This window comes from Urocitellus parryii, chromosome 6 (assembly GCF_045843805.1).
Source record: "Urocitellus parryii isolate mUroPar1 chromosome 6, mUroPar1.hap1, whole genome shotgun sequence".
NCBI classification, from domain to species: domain Eukaryota; kingdom Metazoa; phylum Chordata; class Mammalia; order Rodentia; family Sciuridae; genus Urocitellus; species Urocitellus parryii.
This window is the reverse complement of record NC_135536.1, coordinates 194,990,502-195,013,091: the sequence shown is the minus strand read 5'-3', so window position 1 is coordinate 195,013,091 and position 22,590 is coordinate 194,990,502. Positions and strand designations below refer to the sequence as shown.

Below are 22,590 nucleotides of genomic sequence, written 5' to 3'. Positions count from 1 at the left end.
GAAGTGCCTCTACACACTGCAGGGCAAGGAGACCCTCCAATGATCAGAATGTCAGCATCAGCTGTTTATTTCTAGTCCTGGTTGGCAGCAGTGTTACCAGCTTCAGACAGGGTCTGAAGGCCAGGAGTGCTCCTGTGGGCCCTCTGGGTGGCTGCAGACCTTCACTCATACTTGCAGAAATCCTTAAGCCCTTTGGGCAGATGGAGTCCATCAATGGCCAGCCGGTGCACCACGCTCCTCTGGATCACTAGGCGGCACAGAGTCTGCAGCGATGGCACTGTGGAAAGAAGGCGGTCAAAGGCACAGGAAACTGAAGGGTGGGTCTGAGGCCAGGCCCCAAAAAACCTAGGTTTTCGTTGGTTCTCATTCTGCCATCAGCTTGGGTAACTCCCTTCTGCTGTCAGGCTCAGCTTGCTTCACAGAGCTGATCATATAGCTGAAATAAACACTACTTCCTGCCTGGCATGGTGGCCAACGCCTATAATCCCAGTGATTTGGGAGGCTGAGACAGGAGGATTGCAAGTTTGAAGCCAGCCTCAGCAATTTAGCAAGCCTTAAGCAATTTAGCAAGGTCCTGTCTCAAAATGAAAAATAAAATGGTCTGGGGATATGTCTCAGTGCTTAAGCACCCCTGGGTTCAATCCCCAGTATCAAAAAATTATAATAAAAAAACCACTTCCTGAAGACCTTCAATGATGTAACCCTGCTTTTATAACAACACAGCACAAAGCTCTTCCCCCTTCAGTTAGCAGCTTCTGTGGGCAGGGTAGTGTCTGATTTGCTCATACAACCACAGTTCCCAGTGCAGGTTCTAGTTCCCTGAATCCATGAGATGGGATCCGAGGTATAAATAAAATGTTTGATAGGGTTGTAAGGAAGTGGAACTGGATCTCAGAATTCAAAAGCTCTCGATTTGAGGTCTATGATGCCTCTATGCTTCTAAACGGATAGACCTAAATTTATCAGCATTTTTTCTAGGTTAATACCAAAAACACTGGGGCTGGGGTTGTGGCTCAGCAGTAGAGCACTTGCCTAGCATTTGCAAAGCCCTGGGTTGGATCCTCAGCACCACATATAAATAGAAAATGAGGGTATTGCGTCCAACTACAACTAAAAAATAAATATTAAAAAAAATATTGAAAACATTGTAAGAACTAAAAGGGACCTGCAAGGCACCTTAATCAATCACCTGGGATAGGCAAGGGCAAGGAGACCCTCCAGTGATCGGGAGTGACTGGTGCAAAACTACAAACAGAGGTGCAATTCCAAGCTGGATTCTTCCTGTTTTTGATGCTCTTGCTGCTGTTTCGTCTTTCTGGGAATTAAAGGGACTCTTCCCCACTGAACTACATCTCCAGCCCTTTTTTTAAAAAATATTTATTTAGAGATAGTCTGGACTTGAACTTGTGGTACTAGTGCCTCAGCCTCCAGAAGCGAGATTACAGATTTCAGCCCTCCAGGTTTCCCTCTTCTAAACTAACGCTGGAGAGACCAAGGTCTAGGAAACTGTGGCCCACGGGTTCTAGCAGGTGTCTGTGTCCACACTGGGCCAGGAGGGGTCGCTGCCCAGGAGTGGGATACCTACAGCCATACTCGAGTTGAACCAGACGCACGCTCTTGGTGGAGGCAAACACGTCCACCACCGCATAGAGGGGCTGGGCAGCGGGCAGCCCCCGGGCGCTGGGGCCCATGTCCTCCCCGTTGATGACGATGTGCATGTCTGCGGTGCCATCCGGGTGCGGGCAGAAGAGAACGCCCAGGCGGCTGCGGCGCGCGGTCGGAGGCAACACGTTCAGCTCGTAGAGCTGGTCCAAGAGGTGGCTGTAGAGCCCCGGCCGGCTGCGGCCCACGAGGCGGTCCCGGGGGATTCGGAACTGCTCAATGCACAGATACGGTTCCACCAGCAGGGCCGGGGGGCGGCGCGGGGCCGCGGCCTCTGCCTCTGCCTGCGGTTGGCCGTTCCGGGGCACGCGGTTGTGGTGGCGCGTGATGGCGAAGACCCAGGTGTGGCCAAGGTTGACCAGGTCCGGCAGCGAAAATTCGGGCACGGCGGCCAGACTGGCGGGGTCCAGCGCGGTCAGGCCGAGGCGCAGATGGCCGCACCAGCCCAGCTCTTTCTCCTCGATCTCGACCAGGAATACCTGGCCGGGGACCAGCGGCTCGCGACTGAAGCACACACCATGGGCGAAGCTCTCCACGCGCGTGGCCCGCGTCCCCGAGGGGTCCACGCGGATGTTGGCTCCGTGCACCCGGTGGAAGCGGGTGGGAGGGGGCTCCGGGCGCGCGGGTCCCCAGGAGGCACCCAGCTCCACAGGGTTGGAGGCAGCAGCCATCTGGGGCCATGTGGCAAGACAGACGGCGCCCGGAGCTATTTTGGGCCACCGACTTAGATGGTGACAGTCGGGGAACCATGTAAGGCATTCCCCCCGACTCCCTTCCCGAGGCTCTACTCGGGGGTCCTAGCGCCGCTGGCTCAGGCATCCCCCTAGAGCCCGGGTCCCCAGGGGCGGGGAAACCTGCCGTCCACACCCGGATCATCTGGTCGCTGGCTCCGGACTACGACCTTCGAGGCCCGCGGACTTTGACCCGAAAATTGACCGCTCCCTCCCCTGAGGCCTTCGGAGAGCCAAAAGGGGGCCTGGGGAGGGCTGACACGTGACGCCAGCCTTCACGTGACTCAGGGTACACATGACTTCCAGTCCCCGGCGCCTCCCGGAGAGCAAGGACGCGAGGAAGCAGAGGTGAGGGGACCTCGGCCGGAGCGGATGCCCCCGCCCAGGGTCGGTGGCGGCGGCGGGGCCTCGGCGGGCGGGATCCGGGCCGGGGCCCCCTCGCGGCGCGCCCAGCTCCTCCCGGGGGACTGCGGCTCCCGGGCGCCTGGCCGCGAGCGAGCGGGTAAACTGCAGGCGCCGCCACTTCCTCCCGCAGATGGGCCGAGCCGCGCTGCCGCCGCTGCTCCTGCTGTGGCTCCTGTGCTGGGCGTCCCGGGTCCAGGCGGCCCCCGACCAGGACCAGATTCAGTGCCTGCCCGGACTGGCCAAGCAGCCGTCGTTCCGCCAGTTCTCGGGCTACCTCAGAGCCGCCGGCTCCAAGCACTTGCACTACTGGTCGGCGGCCCTGCCTCCCAGGGCGGGCGGGAGGCGGCTGGCAGAGCCCACCCGGCGGGATGGGGGCTGCAGGCAGTTCCCGAGACGACGGAGGGCTCCCGGGAGCGAGCGGGGAGGGCAGGAGGGGCCCTCCGCCCGCACCAACTCCCTCTGACCCCTCCCAGGTTTGTGGAGTCCCAGAAAGATCCAGAGAGCAGCCCGGTGGTGCTTTGGCTCAACGGGGGTCCGGGCTGCAGCTCCCTAGATGGGTTCCTGACAGAGCACGGCCCTTTCCTGGTGAGTGGACGCTGCCGTCTCCTCCTGTGACCCAGGAAAGAGGGGAAAGGGACAGTTACCCAAGGGAAAAGGGTGGGGAGAAAAGGGCTTCCTGGTCTTCCAAGTGTCTCCTTCTTCCTGAACCTTGCTGTTTTCCCCACTGTGCTGGGGCTTACTTAACCGTCCTTAGGTGCTGGGGGTTGTCCCTGTGTGAAGGACCTCTGGCACTGGGGCCCTTCCCCTCCACCCAGTTGGTCCTTGGTGCTCATTCCCTCTCTTTCCTCCGCAGATCCAGCCAGATGGTGTCACTCTGGAGTACAACCCCTATTCATGGAACCTGGTATAGCTGAGCTGTGCGTCCTGGGCGGGTGTCTGGGCAGTCCAATGTGGTGGGGCCCCCTCTTCACTTCATTTCCTCCTCCCCTCTAGATTGCCAATGTGTTGTACATTGAGTCCCCAGCTGGGGTGGGCTTCTCCTACTCTGATGACAAGGTTTATGCCACCAATGACACCGAGGTGAGTCTGGTGCCTGCCCACCCACTCCAGCTTCCCTGGCCTTCCACTGGGGCGCGAAGAGGGGAGCAGGAACATGGCCTCTGGATCCGTTTCTGGCTGTCATGTGCTACGGATGTGATCGTAACCAAGTCACTTCCTCTCACACCCAGGGTTGGTTTCATTACCTCTTGAGGATTTTTCTAGCTCAGATGTCAGTGCATCCTGATTCTCTCCATCCTGCCACCCCCAGGTTGCCCAGGGCAATTATGAAGCCCTTAAAGATTTCTTCCGCCTCTTTCCGGAGTATAAGAACAACAAACTTTTCCTGACGGGCGAGAGCTATGCCGGCATCTACATCCCCACCTTGGCTGTGCTGGTCATGCAGGACCCCAGCATGAACCTTCAGGTGCAAGGCAGCTGCAGGAGGGCAGGGAGGCCCCTGGGGACCATACCCTTGTAGTTCCAGGTCAGACTGCCCAGCACCCTGCCCAGCCTGGTCTCCCTCCCAGCCACCAGCGACCCTATCTCTGCCTGCCTGCCTCCCGTGACTAGAAGCCACCTGTCAGGCTGCCAGCTCTGTTCTGTACCTTGAGTGACCCCCCCAAACCCACCCCACAGACCACCCAGGGATTCTAGGTTGCAGAAGGTCTAGGTGTGGGTCAGGGAGCTCCTCCTCCTCCCCACCCTCCAGATGAGCGAGCCCTGGGTGTTTTCACAGGGGCTGGCTGTGGGCAACGGACTCTCCTCCTATGAGCAGAACGACAACTCGCTCGTCTATTTTGCCTACTACCATGGCCTTCTGGGGAACAGGTATGGGAGACAGAGTTGGGCAATCTAGGGTGGGGCCAGTCATGGGATCTCAGGTCATCCTCCAGGCACGATATCCTGGCCCTGCCCTGGCCTATGAGCTAGTGGGGTTGCCAGAAGAATTTGGTGCTAGAAGGTCAAAAGTAGACATATGAATGTAAAGGAACTAAGGAGGGCCATCTGTGTGGCATGGACCCATATCCACACCCTGTGATCTCTTTCCTAATCTCTGCTGACAGATCCCTGGGTCAGGTCCTGGTGGAGGCTAGAGGAAGGAGGGCGCCCACCTCTGCCCACAGCTGAGCGCTTCCCCCATTTCCTGCAGGCTCTGGTCCTTGCTCCAGACCCACTGCTGCTCTCAGAACAAGTGTAACTTCTATGACAACAAAGACCCGGAATGTGTGACCAATGTGAGGTTCTGCCTCTACTTCACCTCAGCCCTGCCCCCCACAATCCTGAAAACGGAACCGCCCCCCCCCCCCCTTAGTGACTCCCTGTCCCCTCGGCCCCGTTGCTTTTCTGTCCTGTACTTTTGAGCGATGTGTTCTCTGGAACCCCAGTGAGGAAACCGAGGCCAAGAATGTTTGTCACTTGCCTGAGGTCACAAGGCTAGGGAGTAGTGCTAGGATGTGGACCCAGGTCTGGAAGATTCCTTCCACTGAGCCTCAATTTCCCTGTGAAAAAAAGATGGGTGAAGGGAGGTGATGGGGATGTAAGCGGGAAGAATCTTGGTGAGGGGCCAGGTCACGGAGGACCAGGGGTCTGTAACACGTGGTGTTGTGTTGTCCCAGCTTCAGGAAGTGTCTCGAATCGTGGGCAACTCTGGCCTCAACATCTACAACCTCTATGCCCCATGTGCTGGGGGGGTACCTGGCCGAGTGAGGTAGGTGCCGCTCTGCACCCCGAGGCCAGCCAGCCCCACCTGGAGCCCAGCGCCCACCCCTCCACTTCACTTGCAGGTACGAGAAGGACAGTGCTGTGGTCCAGGATTTTGGCAATATCTTCACTCGTCTGCCATTCAAGCGGACGTGGCACCAGGTGTGCGAGAGCTTGGGGCCCCTTCCCCATGGGGTGTGGGGTATGGCAGGGCAGGCACATGAAGATCTGACCCTGTGTCTGTGCCCCACCAGGCACTGCTGCGTTCCGGGGACAAGGTGCGCATGGACCCCCCCTGCACCAACACCACGGCCGCCTCCACCTACCTCAACAACCCGTATGTGCGCAAGGCCCTCCACATCCCCGAGCAGCTGCCCCGCTGGGACATGTGCAAGTAAGGCTCTGCGCCACAGGTGGCTCTGGGGGGCGAGCTGGGGGGCTCGTAGGCCATCAGCAGGTTTTCCAGGGGTCCTCTGGTTGAGACTTCTCAAAGGCCCATGCAGCAAGGCCACCCAGGGCATGAGAATCACCTGTTATCCCAGATGTTTTGTAAATGGCCACACTGGCTCAATAATAGGCACTGCCTGACCTCCTCCAGTGCCACCTCCAGCTGGCACAGCAGGGGCCATCCAGAGATGTCCTATGTGGTGACTTTCAAGCCTGTTGGTCCCTAGATTCCAGATGCCAGTTGCATCCCAGTCACTGTAACAACCAAAAGTATCCCTAGACCTTTCTAAATGGGGGTGGGTCGAGGATCTTTGAATCCCAGCCCCTGTCCCCAGGTTAGTGCTGTCTGCCTCCCAGGCAGGAACTCGGGGATGGGAGAGAGGTCTGATCTGTTGACGGTTTCTCCCCCTGTGGCCTGTGCACATGCTCCTGGCAGCTTCCTGGTGAACATACAGTACCGCCGGCTCTACCAAAGCATGAACTCTCAGTACCTGAAGCTGCTCAATTCACAGGTGTGTAGGGGCAGCACAGCTGGATCTAATAGCAGCTGTAGGGCCCTGGAGTAGTTCAGCAAGCTGGGGGCCCCTTCAGAGCGCTTTCAGGACTGGGGAAGCTAAAACTCCAAGAGGTAAAGTCCTGTGCCAAGTTCCTATGGGTAGCAGGGAAAAGATTTGAGCCCAGGTTTGTCTCCACCCCAGGCTGCTCTGCTTAGGAGGCTAAGGGGTCTGCAGCCACCAAAGAGCCTTTAGAATGGGAAGAGCTGGTTAGATCACATCACAATGCAAATGGAGGTCCAGGGCCAGAGAGGGCTTGCCCACAGTCCTGCCAGACCAGTGGCAAGTCCTTTTAGGAGTCACATAGCCCTGGGGGAATTTCTTAAATACCTTTAACTTGATGTCCCAAAATGAGGATAATTATGGTTTAATTAGTGCACTAAGTTGACAGAAAACAAGAATTTCCTGGTCTGTGCTATTTAGCTGGGCCCCCTTAAATTCCCTGGAGGCCTAGAGCTTAAGCCAGGGAAGAGGTGGGGCCCAGCTGAGTGGGGTGGCCTGTCATCTCAGGGGCTTGGGAGGCTGAGGCAGGAGGACTACGAGTTTAAATCCAGCCTAAGGAATTTAGCAAGACCCTGACTCTAAATAACATATAAAACAAGAGCTAGGGATATGGTTAAGCACCCCTGGGTTCAAGCTCTAGTACCAACAACTGGGCTAGGCCTGAGCTCATTCCCCATTGGCCCTGCTCCAGAGATACCAGATCCTGTTATACAACGGAGACGTGGACATGGCCTGCAACTTCTTGGGGGATGAGTGGTTTGTGGACTCCCTCAACCAGAAGGTAAGGCAGGGCTCCTGTCCGGAGGCAAGTGCTTGGGGTGGCTCTGGTCCACGCTGGGCAAACCTGGAGGGTAGTTCCTGGACTCCAGGTCTCGCTGCAGCTGTGGGCAGGGACGGTGGGGCTACGGGCTGATGTCTCTCCTGGTGGCAGATGGAGGTGCAGCGCCGGCCCTGGCTGGTGGACTACGGCGAGAGCGGGGAGCAGATCGCTGGCTTCGTGAAGGAGTTCTCCCACATTGCCTTTCTCACCATCAAGGTGGGCTTGGGACCAGCAGGGGACAACTGGGGCCCGAGGGAAGGGCAGAGCCCACCCATCCTTACCCCTGACCTCCTTTTATTCAGGGTCACTTCTGGCCCTGTAAGGGCAAGTTTTGGGGGCTCGGGGGAGGCTGAGCATGAAGGAGGAGGGAGGGAGCCAAGGGGGTCAGAATCTCACAGAGCTTTGTTCCCCAGGGCGCTGGACACATGGTCCCCACTGACAAGCCCCAAGCTGCCTTCACCATGTTCTCCCGCTTCCTGAACAAAGAGCCATACTGAGGACCGGGGGACACGTGGAAGCCCTCGCTGTCTGATGCAAACCCTCCCACCAGGAGGGAGCTCCTCCTCTATGCAGGTCCCCGACTCAGGACTGCCCCACTGCCCACAGCCCCAGCCCTGTGCAGGGCAGCCTGGGCCCAGCCTCTCCGTAGACAGCCTGGGGACAAGTGAGCACTTTATTCCTATAGCAGTACCTGGAGGGCATGGCCGGCCCTCCCTGCTTAAATGCCCTTCTGGATGTGTGGGTCCTATCCCGGGACCCCAGCTGAGCTCTCAGGGCAGCCCTTGGGAAGGCAGAGGGGGGAGGGAGGGGACGGGCTACAGCAGACGGATCGATTATGAAATTAAATTGCCACGGCTTCAACCCATCTTCTCTGGCACTGGGGACTAAAGGGGAAGAGGGGAGGGCTGAGGGGGTGGGGTCCCCAGCGGAAGCTACTAGGGTGGGGGTGGGGCTGCAACAGCTGCTGTGGAGGATGGAGGGGCACTGGACGCCTGGGGGTCCCTGGCCTTGGACGGAGGAGCACTGGACGCCTGGGGGTCCCTGGCGTTGGCAGGCCGGTTCTTGTTGATCACCTCTCGCAGCCCTTTAGCGAAGTGGAGGTCAGCGCCAATGGTGAGGAAGCCCTGTGCAGGGGGCAGAGAGGGTCCCAGTCACTCATCCCGTCACTGAGGCCAGAGCTTGAGAGAGAGAGCCCGTGACTTTGAGGGGTCTCACTAGTGGGACAGATGGGCAGAGCAGTTCCTTCCTGTGACTCAAGGGGGCTAAGAGGCTTCTGGGCATCATGGAGGGCTGGCATGAAAGAGGAGTAGGTGTGGAGGCTGGGCTGGAGGAGAGCTGCACACCTACTCATCTCTCAGCCTGGCCTGGGAAAGGGCCGGGGGGACAGGGGAGGGCTGGGGGGACAGGGGAGGGCTGGGACAAGCTTCCGGGGCACTGGGACTCCTCCTGCCCACCTCCTGCCCCCACGCACCGCATGGTTCTTCACCACCTCACGAACAAAGTTGATGCCCTCGGGTAGGGGGATCTGGACCCCACGCCAGGTCCGTTCTGTGGGTGGGAGCAGCAGGCTCGGTCCTGGCCCACCCAGCTCTCCCCTCCCTCCCCCTCCCCCCCTCAGTACCCAGCCTTACGGTTGAGCATGGGCATCACCCCGACCTGCAGCATGGCCTTCAGAGGGGTCTGGAGCGGGATCAGCTGGCAGGCAAGAGGGGTAGAGAGGGCAGTGCGTGGGTGGTGGCCTCGCCTGACTGCCCACCCCCGGCCTGGCCCACCTCCATTCTCAACTCACTGCCAGGGACTCCAGTGCAGACTGGTTCGAGTAGATTCGGAACCTGTGGAGAAGCAGTGCCCATAAGGCTGGGAGCGCCCCCTTCCGCGGGCCACCCTGCGGGAGGTGCCCACCTGTCTACAAGCCTTTCCAGGTGGCACTACCATGCCCCAGGTGTGCATCCAGAGCCAGCTGTCTCCTCTGTGGGTCTCCTCCAGGTCTGCTAGTTTTTATTTGCCAAGCACCTATATATGTCGCTGCTGCTGACAGCTCTGCGGGGGTTACTTACTCGGTCAGACACTAAACATGTTAGAGAAGTAAATATTATCTGAACTACTTTAAAATACCAGTTGATTTGGTCCTGACAACAACCCCAAGAAGCAGGCACTATCAGGAATTGCACTTCATAGATGAGTAATTGAGGGACAGAGGGGTTAGGTAATTTGCCCAAGATCATACAGCAATAAGTATCAGAACCTGCCTCTGGAATTTAAGTCCCTAACCATGACCCTGCATTAACTCATTTAGCTCCTAAAACAGCACTGTCCACTGTGGAAGCTACTAGCCTTATGTGGCTAATGAAGTATGGCTTTCTGCACTTGAGTAAATGGTTAATTTAAAGATGAATAGTCACACAAGGTCAATGGATACCACACTGGACAGCACAGCATGAGGGGTAGGTGCTAGCTGGGAGGAGTGGCACGTGCCTATAAAGTGGCACTTTACCACCAAGCTACATCCCCAGCTCTTTTTATTTTGAGTCAGGCTCTCTCTAAGTTGCTTTGGGACTCACTAAGTTGCTGAGGCTGGCCTCCAACTTGGGATCCTTCTGCCTCAGCCTCTGAGTTGGTGGGATTAGAGGTGCGGCTCAGTGTTAGCCCGGGTTCTGTCTCTGTTGGGCAGGTGTGGTCACCCTGAAGACCAGGGCAAGGAGGTTGGGGCCTGCCCAGGACCTCCCTGTCTACGTACTTGCGCAGGTCCAGGTGTGTGCGCAGAGCCTTGCCCCGGAGTGTCATCTTGGCATTAAATCGGGCGTCCTGAGGGGAAGTGCAGGGTGGGGGCACATCACAGAACTGGAAGATTCACGACCCACTTCTCCCAGACCTCCTGCTGCCCCTGCTTTGGGGCCGCACCATGATCATGCTGGAGAGCTGGACCTCGGGCTGGTTGGGTGGGACCAGGGCGATGGTGACACTGGCTGTGACGGAGATGGTAGTGCCCGAGGGCTTGATGGTGCAGCGTGGGGGGGCCATGGCCTGCAGCTCCAGCTTCAGCGGGGAGTCAATCACTGCAGGGCTCTGGGGACAGAGCAAGGAGGGCAGGTCACACCAGATCTGTTCCCTGGTAAGCCTCCCCACAGAGGACCGCACGCAGCCCTGGCCCTCAGGTAGCCCAGGAGTGACCAGCACCAAGACTGCTGGGGCTTCGCAAACCCCTCCTGTGTGCACCTAGCCTTTGCCCCGGGCTGCAGCCTTACACAAAGGGATGCTCCTTCCTTTTCTTCCTAGTATTTTCTCCCCAATATCCAGGGGCATGAATGTTCCAGCTTCCTGCTCCCTCTCCCAGGAGGTTCTGCAAGGTTTCTCCCAGGGGCCTCGGAGGAAGCTGTCCAAGTGCTGACTCACCCCTGAACTTGACCCTGCACACTGCACACCGTGAGCTCCTTTCAACCTCACTGTGACAGCATGTGCCAGGTTTTGTTATTGTCGTTTTTGAGACGACAAGCCAAGGCCTAAAGAGGTTGCGTGGCTTGTCCAAGGCCATGTAGGCATTCGGTTGGGGGACAGGGAGGGGACTCGGGCAGTCTGCAGGAGTCCCTGCTCTTCACTGCTTGGACGCACGTGTGAAGAGGAGGAAGAGGATCGTCATAACAGCAGCTGGTGTTTATTAAGCACTTGCTGTGTACCAGGTGCTGTCAATTGCTTTACGTGAAAATTCATTTTAGTTTTCATGACCACCTTGTGAAGTTGTGTAATGCAGAGGAGGCCAGGTTCAAATCCAAGTTCAAATTCCAGCGCTTGATTCACAAAATTGAAAATGATAACTGAAAACTTTCAAAGTTTTGAACGCCTTCCCCTCTCCCCATTAAACAAGGGGAATTTTTTTTTATTTTTTAGTTGTGGGTGGAAACAATATTTTTATTTTTAAATCTTTTCTTTTTGGTTATAGATGGACACAATACCTTTATTTTATTTGTTTATTTTTTTAATGTGGTGCCAGGGATCCAACCCAGTGCCTCACACATGCTAGGCAAGTGCTCTACCACTGAGCCACAATCCCAACCACAATATTTTTATTTCGTTTACTTATTTTTATGTGGTGCTGAGGCTCGAACTCAGGGCCTCACATGTATGAAGCAAGCTCTCTGCCACTGAGCCACAACCCCGGCCCTAACCAAGGGGAATTAAAGAATACATTCATCCTCATTCCTTGCCCATCCTGCCCTGTACTTGCAGGGCTTGGGCTCTCTCCCAGCCTCACATGAGCCGCGTGGAGACAGACAGGGCAGGAAGTAGCGACCCCACTTCACAGACTTGGAATGGGCTTGGCAAGATGGGGACTTGGCCACAGGCAAGAGGCCAGGCCTGTCTCCTCCAGGGCTGCCCTGGGGGTCCCCCCTCCACAAGCTGCCTCAAAGGTGTGTAGGTGGCATGCCCCCCAAGCTTGGCTACACCCCCAGCCCTAGTCGATGCTCACCAGAAGGACGATGCTCCCAAAGTAGGTGGCCCTGAGCAGCATGTCCAGATCGTGGGGCACCTGAACAGGGAATCGGGGATGAGGCAGGGCCCTGGGGAGCTCCACCTCGCCCCCTGCCCACCCTGCCAACAGCTCCTCCGGCACACCTTATCTCCCACCAGGGACAGCTGCAAGGCCCCCGCCCGGAAGTAGCTCTCCATGGCAGAGTCAAAGAAGAACTCGGAGAAGGCCACGTACACCATCCGCTCCTCCTCCTGCAGCTGGGGCTCCACCGCCTGGTTCAGGAGGCTCCAGTTCCCCTCGGCCAAGGGGAAGAATGCTCCCTGGGTGAGGGGTCAGGGTAGAGTCAAGGCGGACGGGCCCCCACCTGTGTCTCCCAGCCCTGGGCTGGCCCTGTGGGGGACGGTGGGGTTGCACCGGCTCTGTTCTGGGGGGACCCACAGGCATGGCTAGGAGAGCAGCTGCAGGCAGCAACCCCATCCGACTGGAAAAGGGAAGATCAAGAAAGGTTTCATGAGATGGGTGGCATTTGAGTGGGCCCTGAAAGCTGACGGCAGTAATAAGCCACTGTTTGTGGCTCGGGAGGCTGAGGCAGGAGGATTACAAATTCAAAGCCAGCCTCAGCAACTCAGTGAGGCCCTGTCTCCAAATAAAATATGAAAAAGGGTTAGAGATGTGGCTCAGGGGTTGAGCGCCCCTGGGTTCACTCCCCAGTACAAAAAAGAAAAAAAAAAAAGCCACTGTTTGCACAAGCAGAGTGGTTCCCCCGTGCCAGGTCCTATGCCAGCCTCTTGGTCTAGTAGGACCCCTTTAATCCACAGGACAGCCCTTATGAGGGGCTTTACAGGCTGTCACTGGCCTTTACAAATGAGGAAGCAGGCACAGGAAGTTAAGCCACTTGCATAAGGTCACACAGCTCTTCAGTGGCGGAGCCAGGATTTGAACTTCAGCCATTCTAGCTCTGGAGATTGTGCTCTGAAGTTCTCCGAGAGGAGCGAAGGTAGTAGCCACCTACTCCCGATGTGGCCTTGGGCAAGGGTCATCACCTCCCTCAGCAAGTCTTGACATCCTAAAGTGAGAATAGTCAGCCCTCTGAGCCCAACGAGTCAACCAACTGATAAGTGAGAAAAACTGTGCCGGGCAGTGGCGCACACCTGCGATCCTATTGGCTTGGGAGGCTGAGGAAGGAGGATCATGAGTTCAAAGCCAGCCTCAGCAATTAAGCAAGACCCTCGTCTCAGAATAATAATATTTAAAAAAAAAGGGTGGGAAGGCTGGGGGTGTGGCTCAGTGCATAAGTGCCCCTGGATTCAAGCCCCAGAATCAAAAAGAAAGAAAATACATTGCATCTGTACCAAGCCCAGGCAGACATTTTTGGTCTTTATTCTCTACACAATGCAGTAAGTATTGTGTAGCTCTTTATACAGCATTGACATTGTGTTAAGGGTTATAAATAAACTTTATTTAGGTACTGAGGATTGAACCCATGAACACTGAGCTACATTCCCGGCCCCTTTATTCTTTATTTTGAGAGAAGGTTTGCTAAGTTCCTGAGGCTGGCCTTGAAATTGGGATCTTCCTGCCTCAGCCTCTTGAGTCATGGGGATTACAGGCATGAGATGGCTTAAAGAATGCATAGAGCCTGTGCACATGCTATACCATTTTATATAAAGGACTTGAGCATGCTTGGATCCTGGGGACAACTGTGTAAGTGTTAGCACCTCACTCTCAAGGTTGTGAGAAAATGAGATGAGATTATGTACGTAGAACTTTATGTCCATCTCCTTCAGGGAGGTGGGGGTAGGCTGTGCATGAGCAAAGGCCCTGGGGTGGGAAGTGAGAGGCAAGAGTAGCTGTGGAGAAATGGGATGAAGTTGGAAAGGCAGGGCCAGATGTAACTAACAAAGCTCAAACGCCAGAGGCAGGAGGTTGAACCTACTTCTGCAGCAACAGGGAGCCATGGCATTGTCAGTAATGAGAGTGGCCTCATCAGAGCTCTACTTTAGGAAGCTAAAATCAGCCATGGGGGTGGGGGGGAGGGAGGTCAGAGGTCACACACACCCCAACTTGGGTGGCTCACCCGGAATTCCATGTCCAGATTGCTGGTTGAGACCACAGGATCCTTCAGCAGGGAATAGTCGATGCCCACAAGCTCATCCACAGAACTGCGCACTGCAAGGAGGAGCGCAAGTCGTTCAAAGCTGTGTGAGGTCTGTGCTCAACCTCTCTGAGCTTCTCATCAATAAACTGGCGATAACTCCGCTTATAGGTTGTTAGGAGGATCCGATTAGTTCTATGTGGAAAGCACTCAGGGCCTGGTGTGTAGTAAGTGCTTTTATGACTACTACAAGGGCTTCAGCAAATTGCTAAAGAAAATGGCCAAGGGCTGGGGATGTGGCTCAAGCGGTAGCACGCTCGCCTGGCATGCGTGCGGCCCGGGTTCGATCCTCAGCACCACATACCAACAAAGATGTTATGTCGCTGAAAACTAAAAAATAAATATTAAAAAAAAAAGAAAAGAAAATGGCCAAGGAATCCTCTCCTTGGTTCTTCCTCCTTTCCTCCAGGCCCTGGGTGTCGGGCACGATGGGGTAAGATCTCTCTCACAGCAGCCAGGGGTCATCGCTGGGGAAAAGGAATCTGTTCTTGAACACCTGTTACGTGCCAGATGATGAAGCCGAGTGGGGTCCAGTGCGCATCCAAGGGGAAGCGCTGGCCACCAGGTGGAGAATACAAGGCCCAGAGGGAAGTGAGTCCTTACCTAAGGTCACCCGGCAAGTCGGCAGCACACTGACCCCAGGACTTCCCACGGCTGGGCCTCCTGGGGTACTGGTGGCAGCCACCCTCCTCCCCACCCACCTTCCCCAGGCCTCCCCCGGGCCCCGGGCCCCACAAGCACTGACTCACCAGGCACAGTGTCCAGGAGGGAGTTGAGCAAGACCATTCCCGCATGGTAGAGCACAGGGCAGATCTGGAAGGCGGGGGCCAGAGTCAGGGCCTTCTCAAAGGAGGGCAGGCCCACCCTGCTGCCCCTGACCTGCCCCTGCCCATACCTGCTGGTTGAGGAGGAAGCGCATCCCGGAGGTGATGAACGTAGACAGAAATTCATACACCTTCCTGCGGGAGGGGAGAGGCCGGTGAGCCCAGCCCTGCCCTACCCCATCCAGATCCAGGACAAAGGACAGCAGCCAGAGAAACGGTGGTGACAGGGACTCCTCAGCAGATGTTTCCAAGATCCGGCCCCAACCCACCCCCTGCCTGGTTCTCAAGGCCCCTGGCCTGCTCCAGGCCCTGCAGGCCCAGTGGCTCCCAGCTGCTCGGAGCATCCTGCTCCTGCGGCTTCGGCCTCCCTCCACCCTCGGTGCTCTGCCCTGTGTCCTCCACTCAGTCAGTCCACCCAGATCACCCTCTTGGCATCCCAGAGTGCTTTCTCGGTGCCCCTCTCAGGACCCTGAGGACGAACGCCTCATGGCTCCAGCTAGGCCCTGAGCTGCTCTCCAGATCCTCAGGCTCTGGCACACACTCGGCAAAACACTGACAGTACACCAACCCAGATGAGGAATCCACCCCCCAGGAGCAGCACAAAGTCCCCTTCTCAGATCAGATCCGGAATTGGGCTGGGCCTGGGGCTCATTGGTAGAGTGCTGGCCTGGCATGCGTGAAGCACTGGGTTCCATCCTCAGCCCCACATAAAAACAAAGATACTGTCCCCCTACAACTAAAAAATACATATAAAATTTTTTTAAGAGCTACTAATTGGGGGCTGGGGTTGTGGCTCAGTGGTAGAGCACATGCTTAGAACGTGTGAGGCCCTGGGTTCGATCCTCAGCACCACATAAAAATAAATGAAATAAAGGTATTGTTTCCATCTACATCTAAATTTTTTTTTAAAAAAAAAGAGCTACTAATTATTGAGAACTTAGTCATGCCCAACTATCCATACTAATCTTCACAATTACTCCTATCTAAGTGACTAGCACTTATATGGTCATTTATCATATGCAAGGTACTATTCTAAGTGTTTTTATAAATATTTTATAAATTTTGTGATATTTAATTTAATAATATTGTAAATAATGTAAATACTGTAATATCTGTAATATTATAAATACTGCATTATTATTGTAAATATCGTAATGTTTACAACAATATTATAATAATATTGTAAATATTAACAAAATAACCCTTACAATGATCTTATAGAATAAGTTGTATTATCATCTCTAATTTACCAGTGAGGAAACTGAGGCACTGAACTTCGATGACTTGCCCAAGTTCACACAGCCAGTTGGAGGAGCTAAGATCTGGAGGCTGTGGGTCTGACTTCTGAGTCCTGCATGATGCAAATGGGCTGGGGGGCTCAAAGGGGATGCAGGGGGGGGGGCTCACTTGAAGGTTCCGCTGAAGACCATATGCATTCTGGAGACAGAAGCCTGGCAGGAGACATTGGACACTTTCATCCGACCAGAGGAATCCTGGGAGAGCTGCAGACCCGTGTGGATGGACACACCCTCCGCAGAGGCATTGATGTAGCCTCCATCATAGCTGCCATAAGGAAGTGGCTGTGAGCCTGACCGAGTCTGCACGGCCCTCCAACCCCCCATACCTCCATCGTGATAACCACATCAACTTTTTTTGTATTGTTTTTAATTTTGAGACAGGGTCTCACTAAGTTAATGGGGAGGCCTAGAAATCTCAATCCTCCTGCCTTAGCCTCCCAAGTTGCTAGAATTACAGGTGTGCACCACTGTGCCCTGCTTGAACCTCTTAATAAGGCCTCATTTCTTCATACTTTACCAGACATCCTAGTCAACCCTCCTATCGATAGTTATAAAGTAGACACAATTGTTCCTCGTGTATGGATGCAGAAACTTAGAAAATGTAAGGGGTTGCCCCAGGCCCACAGTACCCCGGTGCAGCTGGCACTCCCTCCACCCCGCCCAGGGTCAGTGTCCTCACAAGAACCAGTAGAGAAGCTGTCTCCGAAAGCGCAGCCCCAAGGAGGCGTTGGTGATTTGTAGCATAAGCTCCTGCTCGGGCTGGAAGTGGAGCTCAGAGGACGTCAGCTGCAGTTCCGTGACCCTCACCCTGTAGGAAGCCCCAGGGTCAGATCCAGATCCAGGGCCAGGAGAAGATTCCACCCAACCACAGGAAAGCCATTCTCTCCTCTTCCAGTGCAGCGGGGAAGCTGGTGGGTGGCTTGGACTTGGGTGGCTCAGAGATTAGCTCCTGCTAACCTAAGTGTTAAAAGTAAACTTCACCCATCTTTCTCCCTCTCTGTGGCCCAGGCTGGTGTGTAACTCTTGAGCTAAAAACGATCCTCCTGCCTCAACCTTCCTAGCTCCTGAGTAGCTGGACCACCATGCCCACTAACCCCATCTCTTAGAAGTCTTGTTGCTTGCACCCCCTCCCCTGCTACACCCTCCCAAGCTAAGCTCTGCCCGTACACCAATTCTCCTATCCCTCCTCTCCTAAGTCACCTTCCCATTAGCGCCAACCCATGCCCTGGAGTTCACTCTCCTCCACTGCTAAATGCCTCCTCTCCTAAGTCACCTTCCCATTAGCGCCAACCCATGCCCTGGAGTTCACTCTCCTCCACTGCTAAATGCCTCCTCTCCTAAGTCACCTTCCCATTAGCTCCAACCATGCCCTGGAGTTCACTCTCCTCCACTGCTAAATGCCTCCTCTCGGCCTTTCCAGGGCACTGGGGCTAGGCTTCAAAACCACCGCCTGGATTCGTCTTGGTCCCGCCCACATCCTCCAGACCACGCCCACCTCCTGGTCCCGCCGACGGTAGCAGTCTTGGCCGTTACCTTGAGGGCCATCCTGTTTAAGTCCCGCCCTTTCAATTTGGCCGCGCCCCCAGTCGGCTCGGCCTCGATCCGTCAGCGCCCCCTCCGGAGGCCAGGGCACCCGCACCGTCGAGGCCCCGCCCCGGCCCCGAGGCCCCGCCCCGGGCCGACTTACTCGGAGATGTTGTAATAGAAGTGTCCCTCTTGGCCCCGCAGGTCGGGAATAGTGATGGTCTCCAGCTCTTGCTCCAGAAAGCGCAGCCCTTCCTGCTTCACTGAGGCAGCAGTGAGACCCTTAGCTGCGCGCCCCCCACGGCGACCGCTGCCGCCCCCGAGCCTGCACCCACGCCTTACCCAGTTCCAGCGCCTTGGAGGTGACGCGGATCTTGCAGCCCGGGAGCTCCGCGCGGGCGCCTGCCAGCAGCGCTAGGAAGAGGGCCCCCAACAGGGCCATGGCCAGCGGGCCTGAGGGTGGGAGGGGTCGCAGGGATCGTCTGGGCGCTAAGACCCGCTCCTTGGATGTCCAATAAGGGGGAACTGGGCCGGACCGTTACCCGCTTATAACTCGCCAGGGAGCTGGGAACCAATAATCTTGCCTCCATTTGGCAGATGCAGAAACTGAGGCTCAGAGAGGCCAGGAGACTAGCGCTTTGTCTACCGAAGGATTTGGGCACCCGGAAAGGGGCATTCTCAGTTCCCTCGTGCAACCGCCGCGTGACGAGTTTGGACCTCCGGGGAACCAGCCCCCATCCCCCCAACAACCTCCCCTTTCCCCTGGAGACCGGCGGGCTCTGGCTGGTCCGTTGCCGTGGCAACAACCGCACGCGCATTCCTGGAGCGAGGTTTGGGTCTCCTAGGTCCCATGCCGCAATGGCCAGCCGGGTCTCCCGGTTCCCTCTGGCCCTAAATCTCTCCCATTGGAGATTCTGCCTGGTGCCCCCATCTCAGCGCCCTCCTTCGTCGGCTTTCCTCCCCAACCCGGGTTCAAAGGACCTCGCGGCCAGGGCCGGGGTGGGATGGGGACCTGCCCCAACTCACTAAGCGGTGGAGCTGGGGCACGGCGCGGTCGCGTGGGGCGGCGGGCAGCGCTCGGATCCGTGCGGCAGGGTCTGGCGGGCAGCGCTCTTCCAGCGCCTTTATAAAGCCTGGCCTCCGCGACCCCCCTCCTCGCTGCAGCACTCCCCTCCTCCCTGGGGGCTGGGAGGGGACGGGGCGGGACGCTGGCAGCCGGGAGGGTGGAGAGGGTTGAACCGAGCCCCGTGACAAGTTCGGTTGCTGTCGAGACAAGTGGGGGACTGAAGCCCCGCAAGAGGGAGGGAAGTACAGGAGCAGGCCTGCTCAAGCACAGCCATCGAATTCCAATTACTCATCTCTTCCTGCACCATCTTCCTGCATGATCTTGGCCAAATCGCTTCACTTGGGTCACTGAGCCTCAGTTTCTTCATCCAGCAAAATATGAGTGACAATAAGAACTAGGTCTTGGGCCTTGCCATCCTGGCCTAGCTTTGCTGTGGAGTCCCCCAATCGACCTGGGGACCTTAGGACCCAGAGACCCTTCCCATTTGGGAAAGCAAGTCCAAACAAGTGTATCAGCCCAGGAAGGCAACACCCAGGGGACCGGAATCACCCTAGAGGGGGGTCTGCTGTTTCCTTGGGCCCTAGTTTGGTGACTCCTTGGCGCTAGGTGCTCCGGACAGTACCCTGTTTCCCATCTACTGCCTACAAGGTTCCAAGCACCTAGGACAGGAGTAGGGGCTGCTACCTTTTTGTTGTCAAATAATGAAACAGAAAAGGGGAAGGAGTCTTAGCACCAAGCACTCACCTAGCTAGGACGACCAGCTGGCTTCAAAACTGACTTGGGAACCCACTCTGTGCCAGGTAAACCAGGAGAGCTGGTCACCCTATATCTCGGCCAACTTATATAACTTTCCTAACAACCTGTGATGTCACTCTTATGAGCTCTCTTTGGTGGGAAAGATTGAAACAACTTTGTGACTGTGTTTATGGGGGAGTGGGAGGTGGGTTTTATAGCCCATTAAAGTCAGGCTCAGTGGTACTCGCCTGTAATCCCAGCAACTTGGGAGCCTGAGGAAGGAAAATAACAATTTCAAGGCCAAAGTCAGCAATTTAGTGATACATAGTGGGCATTAGCTTTTCCTCCCAAGGAGCTGGGACTATAGACTTCAGCCACTGCACCCAACTTACCTGTTATTTTCTTTGCTGAAATGCAAGCTCCATCTTTGTATCATTTTTTATCTCTTACAGGGTCTTGTTCCCTGTAACCCATTGTCCCTACAACAGCTCCTGTGAGCACTCAATAGAGCTTTGTGTCCCTGGACCAGTGTTTCCACAGCCCTGGGCCTCAGTATCCTCATCTACAAAATGAGGATAATCAGGGCACCTCCCTTTTTGGATTGCTTGTGGGCATTAAATGGGTCATTGTGTTGGAAGGATTAATAAGCAGTTGGCACTTAGTGCTCAAAAAACTCGAGGTACAGTCTGTAGCATTAATGGGCATGGCTTTTTAGCAAACTGAAGATGAGATTCCTGCCTCTGTGCTCTGGCTTCCAGGCATGTGATTGGGCCTCTCGTGGTTCATCTCTCTCCTCTCAGCCTTATTCCTTCTGCTTCAGCCACACTGGCCTTTCTGTTTCTTGCTCAGGGCCTTTGCATGTGTAGATTCCTCTACCTGGGACACTTTCCTGCTTGAACTTCCCAAGGCTGGTTCCTGGTCATTCTGGTCTCAGCTTCATCGTGTTACTTCAGAGATGTGTCCCTCCCTGCCTCTCTAGCAGTTCCTCTCAATCAGTCAGCCTGGTTTATTTTCCTTATAGATCTTACTACTTTGGGGAGTGGGCGGGGATACATCTCAAGCACTTTTAAATTTTAAATCTGAGACAGGATCTTGCTAAGTTGCTAAGGCTTTGCTAAATTGCTGAGGCTGACCTTGAACTTGCAATTCTCTTACCTCAGCCTCCCAAGTCGCTAGGATGACAGATATGTTTTGAAATATTTTCTTGTGTATTTGTCTGTCTCTGTAAGAGCTGGGATTTGTTCAACACTTTATCCCTAGTGCTTAGAACAGTGCATGGCACACAGAAGGTGCTGAATACATATTTGCTCAGTGATGGAATTGGTTTGGAGCCCTGGAATACCCTGGGGAGAAGGCAGGACCTAGAGCACCCTGGGGTTCTTTTCCTCTGCTGCTCCTTCTCGGCCTCAGCTCCGTGGACTCCGTCCGTCCGCACAGCCTGGAGCTGGGCAGGTGGGGGAGGAGGTGTTACGCAGCGAGCAGAATGACAGACCACCACACTTATGAAGCCAAATTGAAAGGGGAAAAGCCCTTTAATGAGTGTGCCAGGCAAGCCGTTGGGAGCGGGCTAGCGCCTCCCAGAACTCCCAGCTCCTGGATTTTGAAATATAGAGTTTATAAAGGCAAAACCCACAAAAACCACAAAGACAGTTGAGCCAGATGTAGGTCAGAAAAGACCTTGTTGAGACATATTTTGGTAACATGAGAGAATTGTTTGGATTATCCATTTCAGAGTCATTTCTGTTGTACATCAGGGCCTTAGCCAGGGGCGGGAAGGTCCTACTGGACTGTCAGGACATCACAGCGTCAGGAGGCTGGAAAGAAGACATTTTAAGCAAGCATAAAATGGAGGCAGGTCAAAGCAAAATGGCATTCCTTTGGTTCTTTTCCATTTCAGAGGTGCCCTGATTCCAGGGACCTGCCCACTCAGCCTGCCTCTCTCCATTACCTGGGTTTCCCTTTCTCTCAAAACCATCCTCAGGCCAGCTGCAGTGGTGCACGCCCGTGATCCCAGTGACTCCGAAGGCTGAGGCAGGAGGATTACAAGTTGGAGGCCAGCCTCAGCAACTCATTGAGGCCCTAAGGAATATAGCAAGACCCTATAAAAAGTAAAAAGGAGTGGACATGTGGCTCAGTGGTAAAGTCCCTCTGGGTTCAATCCCAGCACCAAACAACAACTGTCCTCAGCCCTCACAGCTCAGAATGATGTTGGAGGACCGGCTTTGGTTGTGTCCCTGACCCCAAACTTCTTGGCTTTAAAGGATGACAGATGAGAATCCCCAAATCCCTTCCACTGAAGAGGGAAAAGGAGTATTCCCAGCACTCAGAGGGACTGGGAAGAAATCCTTCCTACATTTTAAGTAAAGTACTCACCGTGGATAGGAATTTATATTTTGGAGGTGCTTGATCTATCTACAAAGAAAAATTAGGAATTAATTTATGATAAAATGTTCCTAGAAGTCTTTTTTTAAATATTTATTTTTTAGTTTTCGGCAGACACATCTTTGTTTGTATGTGGTGCTGAGGATCCAACCCTGGCCGCATGCATGCCAGGCGAGCGCGCTACCGCTTGAGCCACATCCCCAGACCTCCTAGAAGTCTTCATTGTGTTTATTTTTTAAAAATACTGTAATGTTAGACCTTTGTGCAGGAAGTAATTAAGGTACATAATTATTGTAGTTTAAAAGTTGTACATGGTAAGACATTGTTTGTTTTTATGTATGTTTTTACCGAATGATCTATTCCCCACCCCAAGGCAAGCATGAATAAAATCAGGTTGAATGTAGCATGCGCATCGCAGTCTCTTAGGATCTGTCCGTCTATTTTATTTTACTCAGTTCGTCTGTATCTTGGCTGTCCTGTTTGAAGAAAAAAGACAAATAAAACATGGCCAGCAAAAGAAAGAGATGCTTTTCTACATCTAGAGTGAGACCCAGGCAGGAAAGCCCTAAGTGCTTGGTCCAGACAGACGTGGTTCCAGTCCTGCTACTTCAAAGCTTTCCGGTAAAGCACCAGATGGTTCGTATTTCGGGTTTTGTTGAGTCCACCACTGCGTCTCGGAAGCTGACTCCAGAGTGTCCAGACAGCAGGCTGCTGGCTGGAGTCACTGCTCAGCCCTGGTTCACCAGCCCTTGTTCTAGAGGAAATAGAAAAGCC

The 22,590-nt window shown here is 54.9% G+C and overlaps 3 protein-coding genes across 4 annotated transcripts; 1 reads left to right on the top strand and 2 right to left on the bottom strand.

Moving 5' to 3' along the window:
* Positions 1-40: 40 nt before the first annotated feature.
* Neurl2 (neuralized E3 ubiquitin protein ligase 2) lies at positions 41-2,547 on the bottom strand. The gene is made up of 2 exons (XM_026408384.2): positions 1,586-2,547; positions 41-277 (listed from the first exon to the last, which is right to left on the bottom strand). The coding sequence occupies exons 1-2, from the start codon at positions 2,331-2,333 to the stop codon at positions 162-164; spliced, it is 864 nt and encodes a 287-aa protein (XP_026264169.1). The 5' UTR covers positions 2,334-2,547; the 3' UTR covers positions 41-161.
* A 107-nt stretch (positions 2,548-2,654) lies between these two features.
* Positions 2,655-8,016, top strand: Ctsa (cathepsin A). Of its 2 annotated transcripts, none has more exons than XM_026408377.2 (15): positions 2,655-2,741; positions 2,929-3,107; positions 3,272-3,383; positions 3,652-3,702; positions 3,792-3,878; positions 4,108-4,263; positions 4,576-4,667; positions 4,990-5,074; positions 5,456-5,547; positions 5,624-5,702; positions 5,795-5,934; positions 6,424-6,499; positions 7,236-7,325; positions 7,476-7,580; positions 7,778-8,016. In XM_026408377.2, the coding sequence occupies exons 2-15, from the start codon at positions 2,929-2,931 to the stop codon at positions 7,859-7,861; spliced, it is 1,428 nt and encodes a 475-aa protein (XP_026264162.2). In that variant the 5' UTR covers positions 2,655-2,741; the 3' UTR covers positions 7,862-8,016. The 2 variants fall into 2 exon arrangements, with proteins under 2 accessions (XP_026264162.2, XP_077656392.1); XM_077800266.1 differs by having other exon boundaries at positions 2,716-2,780.
* Positions 8,017-8,284: 268 nt separating this feature from the next.
* On the bottom strand, positions 8,285-18,717 carry Pltp (phospholipid transfer protein). The gene is made up of 16 exons (XM_026408376.2): positions 18,660-18,717; positions 17,976-18,086; positions 17,797-17,896; positions 16,789-16,917; positions 16,219-16,374; positions 14,883-14,946; positions 14,737-14,800; positions 13,910-14,001; positions 11,976-12,152; positions 11,830-11,889; positions 10,266-10,430; positions 10,102-10,169; positions 9,154-9,196; positions 8,996-9,059; positions 8,836-8,912; positions 8,285-8,488 (listed from the first exon to the last, which is right to left on the bottom strand). Exons 2-16 carry the CDS (start codon positions 18,073-18,075, stop codon positions 8,300-8,302), a joined length of 1,548 nt encoding a protein of 515 aa, XP_026264161.1. The 5' UTR covers positions 18,076-18,086; positions 18,660-18,717; the 3' UTR covers positions 8,285-8,299.
* Positions 18,718-22,590: the final 3,873 nt, after the last annotated feature.